Here is a 21,902-nt window from a genome sequence, read left to right as displayed (position 1 = left end):
TTGCCACAGTGTCCACGTGGGTACTTATTATGCTGAAAAGAAGCCAATTTCCTGATTTAATATATGTGTGGCTTTAACATTTTTCAGGGCCAAGAATACGGGGGTTATGCTTTTGAGCAGTTATTTACTATACCTAACATTCACAAACTATCAATGGGCAATCACTCACTGATGCGTACGGTCGTCTTCTTCGAAGCTCGGTTTCTGTGGGATCTTAAGTGACTGTAGAGGCTAATCCTGGAGTTGCAGATTTTATGAACTATTAACGGCATTATAAATACATTCCATATTTGGAGTTCACCTACAGTTCAAATTGTTCATGGCGTACTAAAAGTTGTAGAAATAGATTGTAGTCTTTCCTGTGAATTTACATATTTTCCTTACCTTCTGGCTACAATTATGTCTTCAGAGATGCAGTTGTGTTCTATGCAAATTATGTAATTTGTCTAGAGCCATGATTGCTAAAGTTAATTTTGTCCTAGAAAGAGTTGACATACTAAAGGAAAAACATTCTTCCAAAGAAAATATGATATGATCCAGTTAGGGAAAGTAAAAACATTTTAACCAATTGAAGTATGTAGCTTCCAAGCAACATCCCACACATTGGAGCAAGCGGCTGTTTTGAATATCTACCTGTAGTTTACTGCAAGGTAAAATGAATATTATTTTCCTCAATCTAAACTTTTATGACAGTACAAGCAATTAACTATTTATCATGGAACCGCATTTAGAAATATAGTGACTGTGAACTGTAGTAAAAGGGAATTGGAAAACTAAATGTAAATACAATACTTTTTTTTTGAAAAATTAAAAATGTCTTTTTAATGAGTTATGTCAATATTTCATTATAATTCTATCATCTAGTTTATGAAATAGAGTTGTAATTGCCTTGTTTTGGCATTACAACAGTGGAATGCATTAGTACAATGGGATTTCAAATCTTATTTCTATCTTAGTGCATCTTGTTACTTTTTCATGCACATTTTTGGGAGAGTGTGGTTCACAAAAACATATATATTTATGAATGAAAATAATCAATTTTTGAAAATATAATGTAATTAAATTGATAAAAAAAAAATCTTCTCACCAAGTGGTGGTAGAAGATAAAAGTATACAGGTAAGGAAATTTGCTTGTTTTTGGAGCCAGTGGCTCCCTCTTGTGACAGGAGGGATGAAGGAAAATGTCTGGCAAAGTTTAGGTAATGGGGAGAGTCTGGAAAAGTTGCCCAAAGCCCCAGGTCAGGGAAGACTTACTGATTATTGGGGACCTCAGGTTTTCAAATCTCAAACAGTGATTAGCAAGCTGCTAACTGTAGAACTGATTTCTTGTGTCTCATGTAATGTCAGAAAAGATTTGATAAAGATAATGGAAAGCCTTCTTTATAGTAATAAACCACAGATGAAGTGATAACTTCTACTCATTATTTCTCTCTGTATCCTACTGAGGTACTCAGTTCTAAAACCAGTTGACACCTCCTTAGGGGGTCTTTTTGTCCTATACTGAGAATTTGTGTAGAAATCAACTGTAAGACTGACTAACAGACTTGTGTGTGTAAGATAAAAAGTTGTCATCCTGGGAGTGAAAAACCCAGTTCTTTAGATAAAAAATGCACTGACATTTTTTAAGCCAGTGCAATCTTTCCAATTTTTATTTTGGGAGCACATGCTATTCATAAAGTGTGATTCTAGGTTATCTCCAGAATATCTCTCTGAAGCTGAAGCTGAAATATCCTTTTCATTGTACTAAGACTGTTTTCCATCCACAAATTTTATAGGATATGGGTTTACGAGAAAGCAAAGGATGGCAAATCTAGTGAATAGAGCAGAGGTTTCAACAATTCATTTATCAAATATTTGCATTTTGCTATTACTAAAGGATTGCAAAGAAGAGTACGATACTGTCTCACCTTGTCACCTATGAAATTTGTAGCAAGCAAAAGATGGCATAAATCAAATGTAACTAAGATACCATGTTGCTGAACTTGCAAAAACTGGAAAGAATAGTCTTAATAAATTGAAATTCAAAAGAATGGATAGAAAGGAGTAGAGGAATAAGTGATTACATTACAGAGTGATCACATATGGTACATCTTGAGTCCAACAGTGCTGTACTTTTGTGACTAAAGGTTTGTGAAAAGCCTTTAACCAAAGTGGAAATGTAAAAGGAAGTGTGAAGTGCCTTCTCAGTGTGAAACAGTGCAAAATCAGTATGTGACTGGGTTTTAACAGTGCAGATTATGGAGTAGGACTGTCATGATGTGAAAGTTTAGCTCATTTAGTGTAAAGCTATTAATCAAACTGGAAATGTGAAAGGAAGTTTGAGATACCTTATCAGTGTCAAATAGTGAAATATCAGGATGTGACTTGGTTTTAACAATGCAAGGTAGGGATATGTGATTGTCGTAGTATGGCATTTCAATTCATAAGGTCACTGGGGAAAATACGAATCACCCCAGTGTTCACACATAGTTGAATTGGCAAGCCTTTACAGATGGCACAGTGATCAAGTCATGTGCTCAAGTGCACACACACTGTCTGTATATGAGCATAAGGCAGAAGCAATCAGTGGGACATTTATGTTTCAAGCAGACATCATACATAAACATGGGTAAATATGACAAGATAGAGTGGGAAATTGTGTTTGGCCATTGTAATGGCTATACAGTGTGAAGCTGCTGGATTTGTTGGTGATTTCGCGGCGTACTGTTCAACGTGTCTACAGGCAGTGGTGTAATGCTCGTGGCCTAGAAACATGTTAGAGAGGTGCAACAGAAACTGCATGCGATGAACATTTGTAGTCAGTCACCTCACAAGAGGCCATTGCTCACACAGACCCACAAAGATGACAACAGCATAGGCCACTGGGCTGGAACAATCTGTGGCTAGTTTTCTGAATACTTCTTTACCCTCTTAAATCCTGATTTGCCTGCAAAATCACCTGACTTGAACCTGATAGAAAATCTGTGAGACACGTTAGATCAGCAGGTAAAACACTGACATCAGCATCCTCACAATTTGGTGAAATTTGTGATAAAATCCTCAGTGAATGGCTTAACCTGTATGTGACTTATCTGCACAACCTTCTGGACTTGCTTCCTAACTGAATCCAGGTGAGTCCATCGGTGGCAATACACAGGTGATTTCTCTAGGAGTGATTAAGTTTTTGTCCTGTGAGCTTATAAGGCATGCTGTATGACAAGGGACACGTCTGGAAGTAATGGGTAGAAGTGGGTTCTTATGGAATGACAAGCAAGTATTATATCATTTAATGTGACCACAGTATGAGATGAGCACCATTTTGTGTGAATGACTGTAGTAGACCATACAACTTTGTCCGCATTATTGGCTCAACAGTGAAGCACTACAACATTGTCTGTATCGACAATTCAGTGCAGTCTGCTGTATGCTTGATTGATGATGTGCATCAATGTCCATTGTTCAGTAACCTTAACCAGACTCCAGTGGGAGTGTGAATGCCTTCACTGGTGCCCTGAGTGACAATGAAATGTTTTTGGACAAGTCTGTCATCAGCCTCTCCTACAATGTTGGCTACAAGACATGTTAAGACACTACTGTGGTGGCCACACAGACAGACTTCATTGTTGAACAGCATTGCACACTCCTAGTGTGACAGTTTGAAGCACCCCAGTATTGCAGGCAGTCTAAACAGCAAAGAGATATTATAGCTCAAATCTGTACTACTACTTCAAGTAACTCTACAAGCCTTATTTCAGGAGAAAAGTTCCTGGTCATATATGGCAAGGAATGTGATGACCTCTTTCCAAAAATAGCAGTGGCTACTGGAAATGTGACCTGCACATTCACCTGGCATCAGCATCTTCCAGCAGCTCTTAACTGCTACTCTGTGGACTTGTGTACAGAAAGCAACAAGGAAGAGGCACCAGTAACATTGTTCCATGCCGTGACATGTAGAGGCTCTGCAGCACATGAGGGGCTTCACATCAGCTGAAATTTTCAGTCATAAATCACGCAAAATTCTGTATTCAAAATCATTTGTGTGCTGTAGTGGTATAAAATTCATTTCAGTTACAGGTATTCCTCTTGATGCTGAAGTGTTCACAGATGTTCTTGTAAAATCTTGCAGCCATTGGCCATACAGGTCCTAGGGACGGAGTGACTTCCAAAATCTAGATAATAGGCCATTTGAAAAGACTCACTATTTTTAGGTTCTTAATAGTGCTGCTTGGACTCTGCTCAGAACATCAGAAGCTTAACTGCATCATACTCTCCCCTAGCACGCTGGCCTCGCATTTGGGAGGACGACATTTCAAACCCGTGTCTGGCCATCCTGATTTAGGTTTTACGTGGTTGCCCTTCCTTCGAAAGGGCACATCTGACTTCCTTCCCCATCCTTCCCTAAGCCGCTGGGACCGATGACCTCTCTGTTTGGCCCCTCCCCCAAATCAACCAATTAACAAACCAACCTAACCATTAATGGGCTCTGATCAGTTTCTCCATACCATGATTTGGAAGTTCATTTTGATAACTGATGGAGGCTGCTAAGTATGCCTATGTTCCCTTTGAGGAGATGTCATTTTCAAATACACTTTCAAAAAGTATTTGGCAGCTAACATAAGGAAAAAGAGTCAAATATGTAATTGTCTCTTTACAATAGTATCCCTTTACCAAAAATCATCTCATCTTCACCCACAAAAAAAGGAGGAGGAGAAGAAGTAGAAGAAGGCAGGAAGAAAAAAACGTAAAACATTTCATTGTGATTGTGTATGAACATGCAGGAGAGGGACAAATAAAATTTATTAAAGTCATTCTGTAACAGCTTTTTTGCTTCTTAATTTTCTTTCATGTAATGAAAGAAAAGTAAGAATTTCACTGCATTCAACTAGTAACATTAACTACTGGTCATGAACCTTATCAACATCAGCATAATGATGTCATATTTGATTCTTAATTGAATGAATGTGTGATGATAACGAAAACAGCAGCAGACAACCCTATGTACTAACATTTTAAAATACAGCCATCAACAGACGTTTTGCATCACCTCAGTTCTGTGAGTTCCAGAACCTGTACAGAAAATTGGAATAAAGATCAACATAAACATCATTTCCGCCCTTTTTATTGCTCACGAAAACCACGCATTGCATGTTGTACCACCATACAGCGAGGTGACACCTTCAGAGGTGGTAGTCCAGATTGCTGTATACACCGGTACCTGTAATACCCAGTAGCACGTCCTCTTGCATCGATGCATGCCTGTATTCATCGTGGCATGCTATCCACAAGTTCATCAAGTCATTGTTGGTCCAGATTGTCCCACTCCTCAACGGTGATTTGGTGTAGATCTTTCTGAGTGGTTGATGGGTCACATCGCCCATAAACAGCCCTTTTCACTCCATCCCAGGCATGTTTGATAGGGTTCATGTCTGGAGAACATGCCTGCCACTCTAGTTGAGCGATGTCATTATCCTGAAGGAAGTCATACACAAGATGTGTACAATGAGGGTGTGAATTGTCATCCATGAAGACGAATGCCTCACCAATATGTTGCTGATATGGCTGCACTATTGGTCGGAGGATGGCATTCACGTATCGTACAGCCATTACGGCGCCTTCCATGACCACCGGCGGCATACATCGGCCCCGCATAATGCCACCCCAAAACAGCAGGGAACCTCCACCTTGCTGCACTTGATGGACTGTGTGTCTAAGGCATTCAGCTTGACCGGGTTGCCTCCAAACACATCTCCGACGATTGTCTGATTGAAGGCATATGTGACACTCATTGGTGAAGACAACGTGATGCCAATCCTGAGTGGTCGATCTGTCATGTTGTTGGGCCCATCTGTACCGCGCTGCATGGTGTCATGGTTGCAAAGATGAGCCTTGCCATGGACGTCGGGATTGAAGTTGTGCCTCATGCAGCCTATTGCGCACAATTTGAGTCGTAACACGGTGTTGTGTTGCTGCACGAAAAGTATTAGTCAACCTGGAGGCATTGCTGTCAGGGTTCTTTCGAGCCATAATCCATAGATAGCGGTCACACACTGCAGTAGTAGCCCTTGGGCAGCCTGAGCGAGGCATATCATCGACAGTTTCTGTCTCTCTGTATCTCCTCAATGTCTGAACAACATCGCTTTGGTCCACTCCAAGATGCCTGGATACTTCCCTTGTTGAGAGCCCTTCTGGGCACAAAGTAACAATACGGATGCAATCTAATCGCAGTATTGACCATCTAGGCATGGTTGAACTACAGACAACACGAGCCGTGCACCTCGCTCCCGGTGAAATGACTGGAACCGATGGCTGTTGGACCCTGTCCATCTAATGGGCGCTGCTCAGGCATGGTTGTTTACATCTTTGGGTGGGTTTAGTGACATCTCTGAACAGTCAAAGGGACTTTGTCTGTGATACAATATCCACAGTCAACATCTATCTTCAGGAGTTCTGGGAACCGGGGTGACGCAAAACTTTTTTTGATGTGTGTAATATTCAAGTTACCTTACCAGCTGATCATGCTCACACAAATTCAGGAAATATAAAACTATACTAGTGAGTGCCTCTCTTGAGCAAGTAAAATAAAACTTCTTTTAATTTTTTAACTAAAACAAGTCACAGTGATTGCAAAGAGATACTAGAAAGCTACTGATAATGAAACAGATGCAAACTTTGAAACAAATTTAGCAGCACTCATTATGTTATTCATTGCTGTATTTACCATGATTTACTCACTTATCTCTTCTTTCTTGTTTTGAACTGTTATTGTACTGGCTGTCCTTGATTAACGTTTTGCATTGTTTTGTGCATGGAATCTTTGCAGTAGTAGTAGTAGTAGTGGTAGTAGTTGTTGTTGTTACTGTACACTATGTCTGTAAGTTAAGGAATCATGAAGATCTTCAAAACAGTATGAGACAGGGCTATAATGTGTGCACTCAAGGTGAACTGACAACATTATGAAACATGACATGGAAAACAAGGAATACAAGAAAATCAGTTGTGAGCTATTGATACCACTTACTGTTTGTGGGGCCACTGTGCCTGATGCATACAGCATGTCAGGACATGTTGTGATGACCGTGCATGGCGGTACGGAATGCATAACAACTCACCATACTGTGGATTAGGCTAGCTTTGACAGCTTGCAATAATGCTCTGTGTTGTTGGACAAGTACCTTCTGGATATCAGCAATGGTCCTTAGAGGTAGTCATAGGGCTGCAGTCATCCAGTTAACTGTGTTCAATGCTTGCCAGTGAGATTTAACTTTCGGGAGCAATCTGGGAACATATGTTTTATGTTCTCTTGTTTTAGGTACTTATCCACGAGGCGTCTTGTGTGGCCAGGCTTTGTTATCCACCAGATGGAACCAGGTCCATACCATGAAAAAAGGACATACAAAATATATAGACCGTGGCCATCACATAATGCCTAGGAAATACATTTAGAAGCTTAAGTTCTTGTAACAGGATACTGCCACAGATAACAAAGTAGTCTCTTTCGACAAGGTTAGCAGAGTTTTTAATTTCCCTAGGGCCCGTCAGATGAGAAAATGTTGAGTCAGTTTCCAAGGTAAACTGTCACTAATCCATGGACAGGAAACTACATCAGTGTTCATGTTCTCGGATTCACAACTATTGTGCAACCATGTTGTGTCCTTGGTGAAGGAATGGACTTGGGTATCATGGAGCATACATGTTGGAATGTATGTAACCTTGAGACTATGTGATGTCTCTGGTCAAAGCAGATGCTATGATGGTAGGACATCTTCAAACACATAAGGTAAGGAAATAATTCTAAAGCTGAGTTGCAGCACATGGTCAACTAGAATACTTTGTGCCAAATATATACAGTAATACTATACATAAGATGTCTCCTCTTAATGAAGGCTGTAGGCACACTAAAAGATCTCCTTCTGACATGCCTGGTATGTCATGTGATTCTGTGTTGGCCTGCCACAGTGTTGACATGATGCACTTTTACACCACATGAATGTACAAGATCTCTTTAACTTATTGACATGAGAACATTTCTACTACTACTACAGTAGTAGTAGTAGTAGTAGTAGTAGTAGTAACAACAACATGTACTCACACTTTTTCCCATTTAATAATATACATTTGCCTGTGCATGTGTGCCAGTTTTTGCTGGTCTTTGTACTGATTACCTGCCTTACGATTACCACTCATTTTAGTGTAGTTCAAAGTTTGATTATGTTGTTCAAATTGTCCAGAAAAGTGTGTTTTATTGTCAGTCAATTTTGTTTACGTAGAGTGTAATAGCTGACTTTTATGGTAAATAGTATGTTTCTTTGCATTTACACAGGTTTGGCAGCACCAGTGCCATTACGTAGCCCAGTGCCCAGTTGTATGTGTGACAACATCAAAGGTGTCACTTGTATCTGCTGTCCCACCAGTAGGTTACATTACGGTGGCACTGAGTGATGGATCAATACATTGTCTGTTCCGAGATACTCTGAAACAAGTAATAATACATTCATCATGTAGTTTATCCCAGAAATTGCAATTTATCTCTGGGTAATAGAAAATGTATTCTAGTAATTTAAGGAATACTCTTTTAGTTATAACTGTTTATCTCTCGTGTAAAATTATTGTTATCAGTTAAAAAAAAAAAAAAAGATGTAGGTATGATTGGCTAAAGACAGTGAGGCCAGAGATTTGTAACCCAGGAGCTCTTTTGTGACTACTGAATGAAGTGATTCAGTGGTTTGGACCCAGGCCTTGAATTTGGAGGCTTGGGACCCAGGCCATTGACTGACCAGCCTGATTTACGTTTCTTATGATTCCCTGATATAACTTGAGGCTAAGTATTAGATTATTTATTCCAAAAAGTCATATATAATTCACTCCTCCAGTTTTGTCCAATCTGAGCTAGTACTCAGCCGTTAATGTCATAAATGTTCTGATCTGATCTTTTCCTACCACATTTCTAACTTGTACAATTCTTGAGCATCTCTCTGAGTCACATCCTAAGTTCTCCACGCTATTCCAGCAAAGAGGCTTGTTGCCATCTTCAGCAGGTTGATGATGACTACTGCTCTGCTTGGATTAGCATCGTGTATAAGTTGGCTGTTACCTCCTGTATCACTCCAAAACTGTTGCTATGCTTGCAGCCACTGTAATGGGTGGTGGGGTTGGAAATGTCTGGATGCAAACTGCGGCCCCTCAGTTTCCCATTCCCTTCACAAAATGAGCCAGCTTGGGGGTGGTGACAGAGATTATCCACAATACCTGCCACTACCCAGATACCACCTCAAAAAAATTGTTGGGTGCCCACTTCTTGAACTGGTTGATATTATCATTTGGGCTCTGGCGGATACCACATGAAGAAAATCTACAACTAAACAGATGCCAAAGTATGAACATCTTGCAGTACAACATAAAATCACAAGAGAACTACCTAACTGAACTGTGATCCACCTTACAGGAAAAATGATCGATGATGCAACAATGTCTGTGCTCAGGAAAGGACTAAACTTCATCCCGACTCCAACATCACTGTTGATTGTGGACATCGTAAGTAGTTTAGAAGAGGCCACCTATGTTCTATCAATCAACAAGGTTGAAGAAATATGCTATGAAAAGAGCTGCACACTCACCAGGCCCCCACCACCCAAGAGCAACATTTCAAAGGTGGGACAAGGGGCCATTCGTGAGTTACATAATGATTCATATTTGGTTGTCCTGCCCACTAACAAAGGGAATGCTATGGTGTTGCTGCTGCACATAGAATATAAACAGAAAATTTATGGACTTATCGATGATGCAATGCTCAGGACAATGCAGGGGGCTCTGACAGGTAACCTCCAGAGAAAACCATTGAACTTCTTGTCAGTACCTTCGATGTGGAATCTGTCAAGAAACTTCAACAACGAGCTACTGCTCTGGCACGACTGGAAAAGTCATCAGATCCAGAAGCAATCAGAGTTTGGTTTTGCATAGAGTACTGTACTACTTTGGCTCCTTCCTTAGCTTAGCTTGAGTCTCTTGCCTACTTCAAAGTCCCAAGTAGTAAGAAAGGTACAAGAAGGAACCTGCAAAATTACAGACCAATATCCTTAACATTGGTGTGCTGCAAAAATCTTGAACACATTCTGAGTTCAAATATAATAAATTTCCTTGAGACGGAAAACCTTTTGTCCATAAATCAGCATGGATAAGTATCACTCATGCTAAACTTGGCTTGCCCTTTTCTCACATTATATCATGTGAACCATGGATAAAGGGCAATAAGCAGTTTCTATGTTCCTAGATTTCCAGAGAGGGTTTGACATGGTGCCAAGTTGCAGACTGTTAACAAAAATGTAAGCATACAGAGCAGGTTCCCAGGCACGTTGGTGGCTTGAGGACTTCATAAATAATAGAAACTGGTACATTGTCTTCGATGGTGAGTGTTCATCAGAGACTAGTGTATCATCAGGAGAGCCCCAGGGAAGGGTCATTACTATTCTCTATGTACAGGATGTCCATAATTAAAGTTCCAGTTTTAAAATGCTGTAGAAAGAGAACCACTGCTCAGAATGACGTCAAATTTGAACAGTTATTCATGTAGGGGGGAACATCATAAAAAAAAAGACCATTAGATGGTGCTGTAAGGGTCAGAATACGCACACCAACAGACACACAGCACATGGCTGTTCCTGAGATTGCTTCCAAGATGCCCATCATGAATGTCTCCCTGTAGGATTGCATGTTGTTGGTAAAGCTCTTTTACAAGAACAGTGAACGGGTGCCAGTAGCACTGCAGAAGTCCGAGGCACTCAAGGGTATGAAAAAAGTCATTGGTCTGATATCTACTAAGGGTCTCGAGACAATGATTACAAAATTCAAAAACACAGGTTCTTTTGAAGTGCAATGTGACAGAGGGAAGGAAGTAGTTGATTCGACGTCTGTCAAAAATGTGGCCATAGCATTGCAGGAGGGGTTCAACAGTGGTGTGCAAAATTGCAGTGCTTGGGGAACTGCCCAAATGTTGGACATGCCTGTGCATGTGGTGCATAAAATCTTATGAAACATCCTGCATTGCTATCCAGAAGAAATCACCCATGTTCAGGAGTTGCTTCCTGCTGACCTTCTAGTAAGACAAACATTCACTCTGGAATTTCTTGCTCATATGAAGGTGGACAATAAGTGGCCGTGGAACATTTTGTGGACAGACAAAGCCCATTTCCATCTCCAAGGACATGGCAATATGCAGAATTGCAGAATATAGGCAACGAGAAATCCTTGCGCACCTCAACCAGTACCACTTCATTCTGCAAAGGCGACTGTGTGGTGCATGTTGATGGCATCACTTTTTTTGAGGATATAGGTATGAGTCCTGTGGATACTGTTACCTGTACGGTCACTGGTAAATGCTATGAGAGTTTTCTGCGCACCAACATGATTCCAGCCCTTCAACAGCATGGATGTGTGAGTATTATAATTTTTATGCAAGATGGCGCTCCTCTGCACATTGCACAGCCAGTGAAGTGGCTGCTGCAGAGGCATTTTGGAAATGCTAGAATTACCATCCATCATTTCTGTACAGCCTCGCCTTCCAGCTCGCCTGATCTTAAGCTGTTTTACTTCTGGCTGTGGGGTTATGTTGCGTTCAGTGCTCCAATTACAAACTCAGCTGAACTGAAGGCATGCATTGTGCAACACATTCTGTATGTGATCCCTGAGACACACTGATCTGTTGTGGAACTTGCTATTTCTTGATTTTAACTTGTGGCAGAAAATAGTGGACAGCATATTGAACATGTTTTGTGCCAGTCTCACGACAATTAGAAAATGATGTCATTTTGCTTTTTATGCGGTTTTTGCCCTCAGGACAACTAAAAACCAATTTTTTGCATCCAATGTGGTATGACCTTGCCATTGTGGAAGGGCTTACCTAGCTAACTGTGCCACAACTGTTGACTGACGAACGTGTGCAGATAGTGTAATGTGCAACTCAAACCATAGCCATTGTGCCACAATTCGTCTGTCATTTGTAGCTGGACCCATTTACATTGAGACACTTACGCTGCCATCTGTTGGTAATTTTTTTCCCCACTACGTTTCCCACCCCATCGATAATAAGCTGTTCAAATTTGACGTCATTCTGAGGAGTGGTTCTCTTTCTTCAGTGTTTCGAAACTGGAACTTTGATTATGAACACCATGTGCATAAATGACCTGCCGTACAGGATGAGCAGCAATCTGTGGCTGTTTGCTGATGACACTGTGGTGCACCAGAAAGAGACAACATTGAGTGACTGTAGGAGGTTACAGGATGACAGACAGGATTTGTAGTTGGCATGATGAATGACATGTTGCTCTGAATGTAGAAAAATGAAAGTTAATCTAGATGAATAGGAAAAATAATTCTATAATGTTCAAATAGTGTGTTGGTGGTGTACTACTTGACACAGACATGTTGATTAAACATCTAGCTGTAACACTGCGAAGTGATGTGTAATGGAATGAGCATGTAAGGACAGTAGTAGGGAAAATCAGTGGTTGGCTTCATTGTATTGGGAGAATTTTATGAAAGTGTAGCTCATCTGGAAAGGAGCCTGCATCTAGAATACTAGTGTGACCCATTTGTGAGAACTGCTCACATATTTGGATCCCCACCATGTCAGATTAAAGGAAGACATTGAAGCAGTTCAAAGGCGGGCAGCTAGATTTGTTACAAGTAGGTTTTCTAAACACACTGGTGTTATGGAGATGCTTTGTGAACTCAGATGGGAATCTCTGTAGGGAAGACAACATTCTTTTCATGAAAATTTAGAAAACTTGCATTTGAAGATGACTACAGAACAGTTCTTCCGCTGCCAGTGTACATTTTGTGTATGGACCAGAAAGATGAGATAAGAGAAATCAGGGCTTGTGCAGAGGCATATAGACAGTCATTTTTCCCTCTCTGTATTTGAAAGCGGAACAGGACAGGAAATGACTGGTAGTGGTCCAAGCTACCCTCTGCCGTGCACTATATGGTAGCTTGCAGAAAATGTATGTAAATGTGGATTTGGGCTGCCAAAAGTCCACAAGGAGGCCGTCCCACATTACCAGAAATGTAAAAGGTGCAACATATAGCTTAGCCAAACACCTGACTGCTCTCCTGAGCCCATCTGTGGGGAAATGCTGACATCACATCCGTAATTCCATTCATTTTGTATTACGTCTACAAGATCTTCACATCATTGATAGTGACCTTCTGATGAGTTTTGACGTAGTGCCCACTTCACCAAGGTACCACTAAAGGAATCCATGAAATTCTTCTTCTTCTCCTCCTTTTCTTCTTCCTCTTCCTCTTCCTCTTTCTGTTTCTGTAGGGGCCCAGCATTGTTATAAGGGTTTTGGCCAATGTTAGTGACAGTTGGTGGTTGTGTGCTCTTCCTGATACCACAACTACCCCCGTGCCAGAATTGGTGTACCCTGTCTGTCTGCATGTACTCCATGTTCAAGTGTGAGAATATTTTGCTAAATGTTTGTGTAATGGGTATCTGATGTGGGACATGGGTACCAGTAATAGCCAAGTTGGATGTGGTAAACCATCTAAAAAACACATCCAGGCTGGCTGGCTTGCCGGCTCTTGTCATTATTCCGTGAGGCGGATTCAGTGTGGGGCAGGCTCACCTACGCGGATCACAGAAGTGGCACACTAACGCACTTGGCTGTCCGGGAGTATAAGGGAATTCATGGAACTGATAAGCAAGAAGTTTGAGGCCAACCTGACAAGACTCTTGGAGTTTGTGCTCACCTCACCTCAGCTTGCTTCCTGTTCAATAGGTTGTATTATGATCATATGGATGGCGTCAGCATGGGGTGACATCTGCCACCTTTTGTGGTAAACTTGTTCATGAAAGACTGTCAGGAGAATGGAGAATGCTCTGGAATAATCCCCCCGCCCCCCCTACACACACACACACACACACACACACACACACACACACACACACACACACACACACACACACTCTTCTCCAGTAGTTACCACAACTGGCAGTGCATAGGCATTTTATGCACAATTGTTCACAGGACAGTGGTCCAGTTGTGAGCAGCGTTCCAGCTGAATTGAAGCACCTGTAGACAGTATTCCAAAGCAATGTGGGTACAGCAACAGGCAGATAAGGTATCCATGTAGACAGGTTGCACCTAGACAACGGCAGGAAGAAAAAGAGGAGCACAAACCACTATTGTGCATTCTGTTTGTCATCAAAGTTTCCAAAAAAGTCAGAAGAATATTGCAATAACACAATGTTAAATATGTATTTTGCCCAATCCCTAAGACCTTGACACTGCTAGGTTCAGTAAAAGATGATCTAGGTCTTTTCAAACTAGGGTCCACCAAATCCCCTGCCAATATGGCAAGATATACATTAGGGAAACTGTATGCATAGTAGAAGAGAGGTCCCATGAACATAGATGCTACATTGAATTACACCATACCACCAAATCAGCCATGGACGACAATAGTATAAAAATTATCCATACTATAAATTACAGCAAAAACAAGATACTCAGCAATCTCCCTCCTTCTGGGATGGTGTGAGGCCATTGAAATTAGGGTCCAGGATGATCTAACAAACAAAGATAGTGGCCTAAAGCTGAGTCTGATGTGGAACCCTTCACTGAACTGAGAAAAAATCAGAACATACCTGTTCCGTGAGGTTTGCATCCTGTGTTGATAGTGTGGAGTTCACAAACGGACGTTGCCGTTGCCGCCACCACCACCACCGCCACCACCACCACCACCACCACCACCACCACCCAATATGGCAGCTGCACAGGCAGCAACAGGAGTGAAATGAAAGAAGTGGTAATGGCCAACATATATAGGTCATCGACCCAACCAGAGCTGCAGTCATCAGAAATCACCTGAAGATGGCAACAGATCGGTTTGCCCAAAAAGAAAGGAAAAAAAAGAAAAAGTGGAGAACTTACACCATGACCCAGGCAGGACCTAAATGTTGTCCAGAATGTTAAACTCAACCTTCCATTCTTTTTGTGTCCTATAGTCTTAAAATGATGGTAACTGTAGAAGTTGTGGTCATCTTCATTCACATTATATGATTGAGTCAATATAGAACTACTGTATGGATTTCTAGGCATGATTTCAATGGAGGAGATTTTCCATGGCCTTCTACAAACCAGTATGTATTGGGAGGCGTGTGAACAACTATATTGCCCCAATCCAGTCAAAAGGTCAACTTCAGCTGTGTCTTATACCATTACTCCACAGGAAATTCTCTAGAGGTCTGGATTTAATTCAATAAATTGTTACACAACATGATGACATAATAATTCCTACCGTATTTCCTCCTCTTTGTGGATAAATTGTGTGATGCATATTTTTTTTCCTAATGCTACACCCATGCTTGATTGCCATTGTGACACAACAGTTTGAAATGGTATATGTATGTGAGAGTTAAATACTATTTGAAATAAAATATTTTTTTTATTGTTCATCAGTAGGGTCTGGATATAATTTTGACCTTGATACATAGATGAAGTTGAAAAGCTGGACAATATATTCAGTTTAAATTTAAATTTTAGATACATTATTTGTCAGCACTAAAAGACAATAACAGGCTGAATTGTCATATTATCTTTGGCATGTTTTGTGACATGTTACTTATTATCCTTTAAAGGAAAATATGTTTAATATTATTTTTACCTATTCCACATCCATGAGGACAATTTCACTTGGGATCTATGGAATGTGTATTAGCATATGTGTTTTTCTTTGTAAATACATATTGCATATTCTTGTTTTTCTCACTAGTTTTTCATCTGCGCGGAATGGACTTACTGGAGTTAAAAAGTACATTTAATCTAACCTAATCTACACAGGGCTGTAAATTTTGTAATTATATTGTTACCTGTTCCTTTGGCTTCTTTTTCAGTTCTGTTTTCTATCTTCCTTCCACCTCCTATTTTTTAAAGTTTATAATTGAGAACTAGGAATAGATTACTCTGAAAAGTTTGCTTCACCGTTTCCATTAATCATACTGTGTTTGGGAATTTCTGTACCTGTAAAACAGCATAAGGTAATGGAACAATAAATGTTACAGTCCCACTTCTGTTCCTATAGTACGATTTCCAATAATGTTTCCAGTAATGTTGTCACTATAAGCATGTTTTCTGGTGTATACTCTAGAAATATTCCAGAAAGCATTATCACATTCCTTTCTGTGTTCTGGTATTGAAGTAAGTTGTTTTATCTGTTTACATTTGCCTGTAAATTGACATGTGGGTTGGTAATATCATTTTTCCTTTAGTCTAAAATTTCATTGTGTTACAAATGAAAGGCAAAGTAATTGTCAATTTAAATAATGATGCTAACATTGCTGCATGGGATAATTATTCTGTTTTTAACAAATAATTTCATGTATATATGAAGTTGGTTGGCACCAGTTTCCAGATTTCTTTTCTGTTGAGGTCACTGAAAGTTGAATATAGCCACTTATGTGCAATCCTGTAAACTAACTGCAAGAAGAGTTCTTCTCTATGGTGATTCATGTACACTCTCATGCCTTTTCCACAATTAATAATGTTTGGAACTGATAGACTGTATTTTTTGCAGGCAGAAATTAATCTCTTTTTAGTTCACATATTTTACTACCCCAAGGTCTGGTCCAATGAAATCCACATCTTGAATATATATTCCGAAATTAAATATCTTTAATACTTCCATGACATACACATTTATAAAACAGGGATTAAACATGGATAGCTGTGAAGTGATGTTACATGTCCAAAATCCATATTTGGTGAAGTCATAATATACTGTGATAAAACGATTTACAGATAATGGCATCAGATAGGTTTTAAAAACATTTTTGATAAAGTTTCTTCTAGTCTAAAGTTTATTTGTGTTGACTATAGGTTAGTATTTTTTATATTAACTGCAAATGTGTGATGAAACAAAATATTTCCATAGGGCTGATTCACCCACCATCAATCCTTACTTGTTTGTTAACTTCTTGTGTCCTTTGGTGTCAGTGATGCATTATAAACTTTCATACAGCACTTACCTGGTAACCACCAAAGTATGTGTAGTTTTGTTTGGATTGTTGTGTACATTCCATAAAAATGTTGGGTGTTTCGCAAGTAAGAGGGTTGCTGCCATATGACTTAGTAATCTGACTCTTTAGCCAGCTTCTATTGTTTAATGTTCCTTATTGAATTCTTCTTTGAGTTTCCTGGCAAGTTTCAATGTGAGGAGCACATTTTCAGTAATGATTGTCAATAAGGAATTTCAGATACAAAGAAATTAAAAACATTAGTTGCCAGTGGGCATTGATATGTATCCATGGGGCAAGTTCAAAATTTGTGCCGGACCAGGATTTGAACCTGGGTCTACTGCTTATTAGGCAGATGCATTGACAACTACACCATCCGGTTACAGTGGTCACCAAAATTGCACGGTCTAACCTAGAACGCCTCCCGTCAGACCCAAATTCTCAACTTATTCCAAACACTACTGAGGTAGTGCCCGTGCTCGTTAGTCCCATTACTCGTGACATCTCACTGATTCCCATGAGTTTGAGCTTGGTGTGCATCTGCAATAAAGGGATAATTGACCATCATCACCGTAATGATATATGTGATGTCTTTTTCTTTCAGACAGATCATGGGAATTGGATAGATGCCTTGAGTGATAAGGCTAATGAGCAGGGGCACTACGTAAGTAGTGTGTGGTAAGTTGAGATTTTGGATGTAACAGACACCCCATGTATAATAAGGAATTGGATGGAACTTATTGACAGATTAACACTGTATGTCAGAATGCAACTTGAACCTACACTATCCTCTTTCCAGATATGCATCTATGTTAGAAAACTTATGGGGAGTTTGGGTAAGTAGGACAGAGGTGATGACATCACAGCTTTGGGTGGACTTTATGTGCTGAGATGAGGGCAGTGGTAAGTTTGTTGCTTGTATTCTGTGTTTAGGTTCATGTCCTGGTTTTGCTGACAACTTTAACCTATCAGGGAGTTTCATAGTGGCTTACTCTCCAATCCAGAATGGGAAATTAATTCTTGAAGCAGTTTGCATTTAAGTGTAATCTGAGTTTCGTCAATTAGTTGTAATAAGTTTGTTATATGACATGCTAATCCCATCCATATACTAGACCATTTTCATTGTAGTATGAGTGGGTATCGTAGTGCTTACTCATTATATTGTTTCAGAAATATCTCTTTGAAGCATTCAAATAGTGCGGTGTGCTAAGAGGACCCTATTTCCCAAGTTAGCTGGTTCATGTTGTTGCTCCATATACAGGGTGGTCCATTGATAGTGACCGGGCCAAATAGCTCACAAAATAAGCGTCAAACGAAAAAACTACAAAGAATGAAACTCGTCTAGCTTGAAGGGGGAAACCAGATGGCGCTATGGTTGGCCCGCTAGATGGCACTGCCATAGGTCAAACGGATATCAACTGTGTTTTTTTAAATAGAAACCCCCATTTTTTATTACATATTCATGTACTACGTAAAGAAATTTGAATGTTTTAGTTGGACCATTTTTTGCTCTTTGTGATTGATGACGGTGTAGTAGTTACAAATGTATAAGGATGTGGCATCACGTAATATTCCGCCAGTGTGGACGGTATTTGCTTCGTGATACATTACCCGTTTTAAAATGGACCGTTTACCAATTGCGAAAAAGGTCAACTTCATGTTGATGTATGGCTATTGTGATCAAAATGCCCAACGGGCATGTGCTATGTATGCTGCTCGGCATCCTGGATGACATCATCCAAGTGTCTGGACCGTTCACTGGATAGTTACGTTACTTAAGGAAACATGAAGTGTTCAGCCACATGTGAAATGTCAATCATGACCTGCAACAAATGATGATGCCCAAGTAGGTGTTTTAGTTGCTGTTGCGGCCAATCCGCACATCAGTAACAGACAAATTGTGCGAGAATCAGGAATCTCAAAAACGTTGGTGTTGAGAATGCTACATCAACATCGATTGCACCCGTACCATATTTCTATGCACCAGGAATTGCATGGCGACGACTTTGAACGTCGTGTACAGTTCTGCCACTGGGCACAAGAGAAATTATGGGACGATGACAGATTTTTTGCACGCGTTCTATTTAGCGATGAAGCGTTATTCACCAACAGCGGTAACGTAAACCGCCATAATATGGACTATTGGGCAACGGAAAATCCACAATGGCTGCGACAAGTGAACATCAGCGACCTTGGCAGGTTAATGTATGGTGCAGCATTATGGGAGGAAGGATAATTGGCCCCCATTTTATCGGTGGCAATCTAAATGGTGCAATGTATGCTGATTTCCTATGTAATGTTCTACCGATGTTACTACAAGATGTTTCACTGCATGACAGAATGGCAATGTACTTCCAACATGATGAATGTCCGTACATAGCTCGCGTGCATTTGAAGCAGTATTGAATAGCATATTTCGTGACAAGTGGATTGGTTGTCGAAGCACCATACCACGGCCCGCACGTTTACCGGATCTGATGTTCCCGGATTTCTTTCTGTGGGGAAAGTTGAAGGATATTTGCTATCGTGATCCACCGACAATGCCCGACAACATGCGTCAGCGCATTGTCAATGCATGTGCGAACATTACGGAAGGTGAACTACTCGCTGTTGAGAGGAATGTCGTTACATGTATTGCCAAATGCATTGAGGTTGACAGACATAATTTTGAGCATTTATTGCATTAATGTGGTATTTACAGGTAATCACCCTATAACAGCATGTGTTCTCAGAAATGATAAGTTCACAAAGGTACATGTATCACATTGGAACAACTGAAATAAAATGTTCAAACGTATCTCCGTTCTGTATTTTAATTTTAAAAACCTACCTGTTACAAACTGTTCGTCTAAAATTGTGAGCCATATGTTTGTGACTATTACAGAGCCATCTATCACATAGCAAAAAATGTGGTCCAACTAAAACATTCATATTTCTTTACATACTACATGAATATGTAGTAAAAAATGGGGGTTCCTTAAAAAAAAAAAAAAAAAAAAAAAAAAAAGAAATGCGATTGATATCCATTTGACGTTTGGCAGCACCATCTAGTGGGCCAACCATAGCACCATCTGGTTTCCTCCTTCAAGCTAGACAAGTTTCATTCTTTGTAGTTTTTTTGTTTGATGCTTATTTCGTGAGATATTTGGCCGGTCACGATCAATGGATCACCCTGTATACTGTGTTTTGTTGAGAAATTTCTGCAAGAGCTTGGAAATCAAGATCCTTTCCAACTGTGTGTGTATGATTTGTGATAGACTTAGGTATGAAATTTGTTTTGAAATTGAGTAGGGTAATTGTGTAACTAGGCTCTTTTTATCTATCACACAATTGTTTAATTTTTGTACTGTAATTTTCAAACTGATTTCATTGATAGAAACTGACAATAATTTAATAGTAACTCAATAAATGGTTTTAATAATATAATCTGAAAAAGGTGAGGAGGAATAGAGGTAAGGATTATATGCTACAGTTTTGGTAGTGTAATCATTTTTTTATGATTGTTTCAGTTATATCTGTGACAGCTATTTACCATAAGTGCTAACTTTTTTATGTACAGGCTGCACAAACATCACAGAATGTTATAGCAAGGAATGATGATACACCAAGCACAAAGCAACAGAAATTACACATTAGAATTTCACATGCAGATATGAGTTGCATTGGACTTGTTCTTGCTGCTGTTGATGCTCAGGGGCATCTGTATGTGTACCGACTCTCGCCATTCTCAGAGCCAAGTGAGTAAAACATGGCATATAAAAGTTGATTGTATCTCTTTCTGTAAATGTTCTTTAATATTATACAATTACGATAAATCCTTGAAGGATTGCAGATAATGGATTAAGTAAACACTATCAATTGATACGTAAAGAAAGAATTGAGCAATGGATAGGCACATTAATAGGAACTGGGGTACTGCTACTCAGCTTTTGATGTTTATGCAGTTCTTTAGAGAAGTGCAAGTGCATACAAACATTCACGTATAAGGACAACAATAATGAACTAACCTAATTTTAACTTGATAGTTGAACTAATGCAAATAACTGCATTGTCCCTAAGGCAGAATTGGAAAAATTTGCATTTAGTGCATAGTTGTACACTTGGCAGCACAAAAATTGTCTTCCAGAAATTGCAGCCAGAGTTAAAGTCTGGAGTTAAAGTAACATGTCATATTTTTCCATTTAGCTTGGGAACGTGCAGGTGAGGAAATATTAATTCAAAAATTACAGGAAACTTATCTTGTCAGTACACTAGATCTGTTTCAGGAATGCACAAAATTGTGCCTGCAAGTAGAATATGCTGGTATTATCCATAGATATAGTGCATATTAACTGAATAGATACAGTTCATAAATGGTCACTTAGCTGAGTAAACAACGTGCAAGCTTTACATATAAAGTCTCTCTCATTTGAATATGCATGAATTTTATTCTCCTTCCCACACATGACACACTATCCATCTGGTTCAACAATTTGGTGTGTATGGAGCCCTTAAATGTATTCTATGAAACACATTTTAATGACATGCAGATAATTTCACACAGAAGATGAGACGGAATTTCCACTTCTGGTGGAGAATGACCACCTGGCAGTCGAAACCTTATATTTACTGCCTCCATTTGACATAATTCATGAGAATTATTCACACAGTTTCAATGATATTAAATGGTGATAGACTGATAGTTTGCCACAGTGAGTTAAGTCTGCAAATGCAAAATTTGTTCTATAACAGCCAGTGACAGTACATGAGCAAGTTCAAACAAGTGCACTACGCCACTTTCAGTCAAGTCACATTATTCATGCACCATGCCTCATTGTCAACAGGCTATTCATGACCACATCATTTCTCTCATGAAGGAAGGGAATCGGACATCATCGGAGTCTTGGGCATGGTATGGTGTTTCTCAGCACAC

At 39.8% G+C, this 21,902-nt stretch overlaps 1 protein-coding gene across 1 annotated transcript in view; it reads left to right on the top strand.

The window, feature by feature from the left end:
* Positions 1-21,902, top strand: part of LOC126471008 (mediator of RNA polymerase II transcription subunit 16) — a 289,195-nt gene that overhangs the window by 168,874 nt on the left and 98,419 nt on the right. Inside the window, exons 8-9 of the mRNA XM_050099062.1 lie at positions 8,300-8,458; positions 20,550-20,727. Of these exons, the coding sequence (XP_049955019.1) occupies positions 8,300-8,458; positions 20,550-20,727 (337 nt within the window). The remainder of the gene's footprint in view (positions 1-8,299; positions 8,459-20,549; positions 20,728-21,902) is intronic.

This window comes from Schistocerca serialis, chromosome 3, assembly GCF_023864345.2.
Source record: "Schistocerca serialis cubense isolate TAMUIC-IGC-003099 chromosome 3, iqSchSeri2.2, whole genome shotgun sequence".
NCBI lineage: Eukaryota > Metazoa > Arthropoda > Insecta > Orthoptera > Acrididae > Schistocerca > Schistocerca serialis.
This window is presented reverse-complemented; position numbering and strand designations above follow the sequence as displayed.